The sequence below is a fragment of the Hakea prostrata genome, chromosome 10 (genome assembly GCF_041222555.1).
Source record: "Hakea prostrata isolate BN-2017 chromosome 10, UWA_Hpros_2, whole genome shotgun sequence".
Taxonomy (NCBI): Eukaryota; Viridiplantae; Streptophyta; class Magnoliopsida; order Proteales; family Proteaceae; genus Hakea; species Hakea prostrata.
Window position 1 is genome coordinate 4,347,693 of NC_142609.1, and position 7,503 is coordinate 4,355,195.

General features: G+C 36.2%; 2 protein-coding genes across 2 annotated transcripts; both read right to left on the bottom strand.

Annotated features, from left to right (window-relative positions):
• Nucleotides 1-824: 824 nt before the first annotated feature.
• On the bottom strand, nucleotides 825-2,462 carry LOC149001599 (putative receptor-like protein kinase At4g10390). Its single transcript, XM_089138040.1, has 2 exons — nucleotides 1,879-2,462; nucleotides 825-1,772 (listed from the first exon to the last, which is right to left on the bottom strand). The coding sequence occupies exons 1-2, from the start codon at nucleotides 2,252-2,254 to the stop codon at nucleotides 1,051-1,053; spliced, it is 1,098 nt and encodes a 365-aa protein (XP_088994166.1). The 5' UTR covers nucleotides 2,255-2,462; the 3' UTR covers nucleotides 825-1,050.
• A 2,679-nt stretch (nucleotides 2,463-5,141) lies between these two features.
• On the bottom strand, nucleotides 5,142-6,254 carry LOC149001600 (F-box protein At2g26160-like). Its single transcript, XM_089137091.1, has one exon. It carries the CDS (start codon nucleotides 6,252-6,254, stop codon nucleotides 5,142-5,144), a length of 1,113 nt encoding a protein of 370 aa, XP_088993217.1.
• Between the last annotated feature and the right edge of the window lie 1,249 nt (nucleotides 6,255-7,503).

The window sequence follows — 7,503 nt, forward strand, 5'->3', positions numbered from 1 at the left end:
TGCTTTTTGTTGTTCCATTCAAAGAATATCAACAAAAAGCTTTTTTTTTTTTACTTTTATTTTTGGGGGAAGGTACAACCACTACCGACATTTTAGAACTCAATGCAAAGGGTTTTTCCGACCAAAACAAAAAATGCAGAGGTTTTTTTTTTCAGGCATGAGCGTCGGCAATACTGTTGATATCCCTAGAAATGTGAGTAAAGTGAGCTTACGTTAGAGGAACATTAAGACAGAAAATATCTTCTCCAACATTAGGGCAGAGTGGAGATCATTTCCACCCAATTTGCCTTGTACTTTCATCCTTCTTTTCTCATATAAGGTCTGACACAGAATTTATTCGTATCAGTCGGGGCTGAGTTCAAATCTTCTCCATTCGAGTCTACCCCTCTAATCATATAGTCACACTCACTTGAGTGTGAGACCTACATCATTTCTGTTTTGACATGAACAAATCCTGTGAATGCGGATCCCATACTCAAATGAGTGTGATTATACATGTGGAGGGGCAGGCTTTATGGAGAGGATCTCCACTAGTCAAGCCTGTCTGTATCAAGACTTTGTGAGAGGGGGAGAATGGTTGGGGGCACAGGCAGGTTGGGTGAAGAAGATCTAAAGAAGAGAGGGCCGAGATGACCTCACAAGAGTCAAGAGTACTTTGGACAAAGCTGGTGAAAACCAAAACCCAACACATATCTTCATCTTCACCCACCAAGATATTGAAACATACTCAGAGACTACAAGCTGGAAATCCCAAGATGATCCCTACAAGTAAAACCCTTACTTCACAATACTTACCTCCCTACATCATGATAAGAAATTCCATCGCAAAAATAGATTCACACCACTCAGGAGTTTGGAGCGGGATTACAAGAAAAAATGAACTTATTTCGGCAATAATCAATACAAGAGTTCACTGAGGTTCCTTTTCAGCAAGCACTCTGGGGTTCAAACTTCACACAGGTGCAAATGGGGTATGTACAAATGATCAACCGATATACCCAATGTTTTACATTCCATAAAAGAACAACAAAAGAACTTGATTTTGAAGCACTATCGTTCCTGACCAGAAGTATAGTTCAGTTTCCTTTGATTTGCATTTCCATTAACCTTGAGTCCTTCCACCGCAGAGACAAAGGAGATGGGCTGGATCTTCTCCTTCATAGTATATATGATCTCAGTCATGGAAGGTCTTTGAATTGGATTCTTGGCAACGCAAAGTGTTGCTATATTAGCCATGGCTATAGCTTCTTGTGCATCAAATTGATCTCCTAGATGAGTATCCATCATTTCCAGAATCTTGTTTGAATCTTGCAGTACTGGGGCTGCAATTGAAATCAGTAATTGTTCCTTATCCGAGCTGAAGGCCTCCAGTCCTGTCAGTAACTCTAAGATGATCACTCCATAACTGTAAACATCATTCTTAGTGGATGCAATACCAGTCTTCAAGTAATAGGGATCCATATAACCTACAGAACCCATCAATGAAATCTTTGATGATGGAACAAGTGTTGACGAAAAACCCATTTTTGCAGACCCAAAATCACAGAGCTTGCAGTTGAGTTTGTCATCAAGAAGAATATTTGATGATTTGATATCACCATTAATAATTTGGCCTGAACTGTTGGTATGAAGGTAGTTGATGGCTTGGGCCAGTTGGTGAGCTACGGACATGCGAACCTTCCAGGAAAGAACTGATCCTTTCCTTCCTTGATGTCGAAGTCTCTCGTGTAAAGTTCCATTGTTAACATATTCAAACGCTAAGATTCCTTGTTCTGCATCAAAATATTAACATTTTTTAGCTTTAAATGACAAAAATTAGAAACATCAAAGAATGTGAAGCAAACCCAGATAGATCTCATCCTTCAAAAGCAAACCCACCTTGCTCGTCGCTGTAGCCAAGGAACTTGACTATGTTTTCATGGCGGATGTGAAGCAATACTTCTAATTCCCTCTTAAACACTTCGCGGTTACGCTGGCTGTCACAGTGCATCTTGAGAACACCAAGAGTCGAATCTGGGAACTTGGCAAGATAGACGACACTGAACCCTCCAAATCCTATAACTTGTGAGAAGTTCAAACTGAAATTTGCCATATCTTTCCGAGCAAATCTTTTCACTGAGGAAGTCATCATCTTCACTCCATCCCCGGTAGAAGTGCTGGATAAACATGACCCACCACCAGCTTCTTCATCGATTACTGCTACACGATTGGATTTGCGTCTAATCTTGAATTTCAGGAACTTGAAGAAGGCCATTGCTGTGATTTGTGAAAGCTACTCAAACTTAAGGGAATCAAAGAAACAAATCTCTGAACAGAAGCTTTGGTTGTGAGGAATGGGATTATTAATACCACTGGATTCTTCTCAATAATGGACGTGTGGTTGGTACGTTGAAGTACTCTTTTGGAAGCTGCCAAGAAGGAAAGTTTCTATAGTGGAGATTCTAATGAAGGAAACTTGACATGGACACTACCCACAGACATGGAAACCAACAGCAAAATCACGAGTTAAATGAATGTCTACCAGACACTAGGAAGCTGCCTTTTGTTGTTTAAGTCAAAGATTAGGTGACTTGAAGAGTAAATTAAGATGGGAAAGGTTATTAAAGGATTAATTAAGGTGGGAAAGATTTAATTAAGGTTGAAGAGGAAACCGTCCTAATAGTATATTAGTATGACCTGACTTGAACACTCTTGCCAACCAGCACTCCTATCTCCTATGAGAATTTAATTGATTTTGCTTGGGAGTAGTACTGCTCCCAGCGAGCAAAAGCCGAAATGTATTTTGGAGTTTGAGTAAATCTAGATCATTGAGTAAAATGTTAATTTAACGGTCCAGATTTTCTCTAAGCCCCAAATTGAATCTGAACCATGCGCTACAGCAGCATTGCTCCCAAACACAATCCGAATTTGAAATTCAATTCTATATATTGAAAGGCAAGCGTGTATAGAAACGTGTTGACCAGAACATTAAGATTTGAAAAAGAAGAAGAAATTAATAACAATAATGATAATGATAACCTAGCTAGGTCCTTCCAAGGCAATGTATTAACAAAAAAAGAGATTTTGTTGCTATCTGAAACTGAGGGTCGAGAAAATTATATGTTAATTAATTGATTCCATTGCATTTGGCAGAGCAGGTAGAAGCAAATTGATATTCATGTTTAATTATATGAAGTCTAGCATATTCATTGTATTTTAACTTAAAAAAAAAAAAAAAAAAAAAAAAAAAAACCATTTTAAATGCTTGAATAAGATAGAGATTATGACCCATTACTTGGAGGACAATACAAAGGAATCTTTACCATGATAATATAACAATCTTTTTATAAATTTCAAAATGATTAATATATGAAACAATGTCCGTACATGTATGTGTTTTTTTTTCCTATACCAAGAATATGAAACAATGTATTTTTTGGTCTCTCATTATTTAGACACGAAAATCTCTTGAAGGGATAGAGAGTTGGAGCGAGGCACATTATTCACAGTATATCCCCCAATACTTAATTGAGAAAATTCACTTTTACTTTATGAAAGAGTGTTTTAATTAACAAGTGGTAAAGCATAACACAATTAATGGTATCAATAGGCTAAAAGACAAGAACAATATTTACATGAGAAGATTCAGATATTTATAGAGATTTAAGTCATCCTTCAATATACTAGGAAAGATCAACAATTGATGGTATAAATTTTGTCCCACAACCAAGGTATAAATGTTGGCTGATTAGAGGGTTTCGCTAGTTTTGCGTTGGTTGGCGAAACCGACGAAATGCCGATATATCGGCAACATTTCACCGACATATGGGGGCATCTTTAGAACTTTCAATCAACTAAGCTTTGGATGGCTTAGATTTGCTACCCATTTTCTCTATATCCGACAGATAGGGTATCACTTTCATTTGTGTTTCTTGGTTTCTCTCTCTCATCTTCCTTTGTGTCTCCTTCTTTTTCTCTCTCTCATCATCTTCTTCTTCATGACAACAACTTCAAAATATTGAGTACTGACTTGCAAATACAAATAAGAAGTTTGCTTCTTTTATTTTTCTCCCCTTCTCTCTCTTTCTCTGCCGGTTCTGAATAATGCACAGAGGAAGAAGATTGTTGAAGAAAACCCTAATAATTGGCTTTATCTGGAGTTGTGTGCATCGGAATCAAAAGCAACCAGCTTATGATTCTAATGTTTCTTAAGGCGATGAATTGGAAGATAAGAAAGCCACCATAGGGCTTTGAATGAAATTTTCGCATTTTCTTGCTAGGGCTTCGGGTCTCCTTTTTCTGCTTGTAGCTTCTCCGCTATGGAAGCTTTTACAAAAGCAACAATATAATAGTAGCAGCAAAAGATGAAATGGCGATTGAAGAATCCATTAGAAAAGGCAATTTCGTTGACATTTCACTTGTTGACGAAAAATAGCCGATTTTTCGGCAAATTTTTGTAAAATTCGTTTTGAAAATGCATCTCATGTTGTCATATAGCGAAATAACGAAATATCGCCGATTTTTCCTTCCTTGCTCACAACATCTAAGTATATGACTAGCACAACATGTGAATATAAGCTGGCCCGGATGAACCTTAGATTCCTCAACCAGCCTGATAAGTTTCAATTTTCTCTTTTTATTTTCTTATATGGTAGTAATTTCGATTTTCTTCATTGAGAGCAGATGGAAGTGGGTGAATAAGCCATTCTTAGTGAAATTAATTTGCAGTTCCATTATCAAGATGGTATTTGAAGCTATAATGTAGCATTGGTGGAAGGGAAAAAAAAGGGAACCCAACCACACTACTATATCTCGATCTTTTGACCAGGAATAAAATTACTTTATAAAATTCACAGAGAATAGAGACTATTTTACTCCTGCTGCTGCTACTACTACGGGAGAATTGGTTATCATTTAAGCCATTTCATCAAAACATGAAAATGAGGAAGTAAGCAACCAGGTTCAGTAATCCCATTGGTTTTAGCAAACAAAATAATAACTCCATTTGACAAAATCCATACATAATTCAAAATTAAATTTCACTAATTTCCATAACATGAAGTGGATACAAAAGAGAAATAAAAAATCAAACCAATCCAGTAATCTATAGAGTGTAGGAAGAAAAGACTGTAGCCAGACTGTGATATATGTATATATGTAGCTTAAACTGGGCTTGGTGAAATCCAACTAATGCGTTTCTTCTCCCAATTGATGACTCCCTGAGGATATGCTGGCCATGGCTTCACTTGCTTATCTGCCAAATCAAACATAGGAAAATCTTGGCCTTCCAAATCTTTCATAACACCTCTATACCAAAAAGAAGGTCCAAAATATACGCAGTTACCTCTAAATCTAGGAAAATCACTGATTGAGAAATATGAATGTGGGCTCAAATTTGGAAAATATATTTTGTCACCTAGGCTCTCCAATTTAGACCACTTGGCATTGATAATCCCTATGTTATTCTTGTTCCAATCTAACTTATAAACTACTAATGACATTGCAATAGGAAGTAACTCGTCCTCAAAAATAACTACCAAGTCATCATCATATTCAACCAAAAAGGAATGAAAGTCCGCAAAGATGGAACCTAGATGTGGTTGTTGCAATATATTCTTAATATTGATCTTAATAGTAGAATCTCCAGAACCACAAATGACTTCTCTTATGACAACTTCTCCAAATTGTCTTAGTGTAACGATTTGTTGCTTATAGAATATGACATCTAATGTAACATGTTCATGAGATCCTTCTTCGATAGTAGTCCAACTCTTGTCTCCATATCTACAGATTGACAAACGCAAGGGAGCAAGGAGCAAGGCAACTGCCAGAAAATCTGAAGAAGATGGACTTGCTGAGAGTACTACCTTAAATAGATAATGAAGGTTAGGAGATGTGTTAATGGATGGAAGGTCTTTGTGAGCTTTGGTGAAAGGATTGAAGAGGCCAATGGATGATTTTTCTTTGAAAACCAGCCAACCATGGCAGGATATAAAAAAGAAATCCTTCTTACTCATTTTCAAGGGGAAGTCGATGAAATAGGATTTGTTTTCTGCGATGCTGAAGAATTCATAGGTTGTTTCTCCTCTTGAATCACAAGGAAACATTAAAAGAGGGAATTGGCGAGGAAGTTGGTTGAGAGTGTTAGATAATGCAGATCTCCATGAAACGCAAACGGCTCGCAATCGAACATGATCTACATAGAGATTGAGGCACTTGGAAATCTCCTCTAACAACTCTTTGGGAAGATCTACCCAATTTCCGGATACTGCCATTGCCAAAGCTATATTACAAATTATTATGTTGAACTCCACCCATCAAGAATTTCATTAGTAAACTTAAAGAAGTGACTGCTACAATTCCAAGTAGGAAATTAAAAAAAAAACAAAAAATGAACAAATTTAAGTGCAACTCAAACTGGGAAACTAGATATGTTGTAAGATGACAAGGATAATTCACCATTGAAAATTCAAAATTTATATTACATTGTTGAGATACATCATACATTGTCAACCATATGCTTCTGTTCAGGAAATTTGTTGAGAAAATGAACTATCATCTATGAGACCAAGTTATTAGGGAGTTGTTAGATGTGATTATGACTTTGTCGAAATAAGAAACGAGTCATCTAAACTAAAGGAATTGAAGATAAAAGGGTACGTGTGCTCCATGGGTACTGATCTGGAAGCTACAGAGTAGGTAAGTTTTATATTATTCCCAAGTTGACACTAAGAGAGGGTGGAATCTTGATTTTCTTGGTCTTCCCAAGCCAAAACCCCATAAATCCGCAGTTGTTTCCCTCAAATTGAGCTTTTGAAGAGGATGAATGTAAATGTTCAAGATATAATTATAAAGTCAATGGATCTTCACTTTATAAAGGCGGATAACATCTGGGTCATTGGATGTTTTAATTTATATAAGATTTCACAAGATTATTTCAAATAGAATATTTTTTTAGTCTATCTTAAACATACACTACACTGAATAATTTTAATTATTATATTTCGTAGTGTACCATATATACATACTCCCGTCCAACCAAACACCTCGTGATGGGATCTTTTCCGTGCTGGAAACTTAAAATCCAAGCATATCAATCTTGGCTCTTAAAATCGGATATTTATCATTGTCCTTTTATTAACAGTTAGATTCACACCATTCAATCTTTGAAAAATAATCACTCCTTGCTGAGACTTAAATCTTTTTTCAAAAAGACCCCCAAAAGCTTCAAAGTTTATATTTTAACCCCTGAATATAGATAGCATCACAAAAGCATTTTTCCTTTGATGTCCACAATTGTCTATATTTACTTCTATATTTTGAACTCTCCATAAGAAATTTCATAACTTCTTCATTTGATATCGGAATCACAATCTGAGAAGTGCATCGGAAAGAAGACTTCATGAACTACATTTTTTCATATTAAGTCAAACTCAAAAAATAATTGGATGAATACTTAAAAATTCATCCAAGATGACCCTTGTGTAGTGACCTGTGAAATCCACCATCTTAAGGAATCTTCAC

Bases quoted from the DNA above. Each gene is read 5' to 3' on its own strand.
- LOC149001599 (XM_089138040.1), bottom strand. From the start codon at position 2,254: ATGGCCTTCTTCAAGTTCCTGAAATTCAAGATTAGACGCAAATCCAAT. The intron at 1,773-1,878 runs GTGGGTTTGCTT...ATTTTGATGCAG, and splicing joins TGGCTACAGCGACGAGCAAG to AACAAGGAATCTTAGCGTTT.
- LOC149001600 (XM_089137091.1), bottom strand. From the start codon at position 6,254: ATGGCAGTATCCGGAAATTGGGTAGATCTTCCCAAAGAGTTGTTAGAG.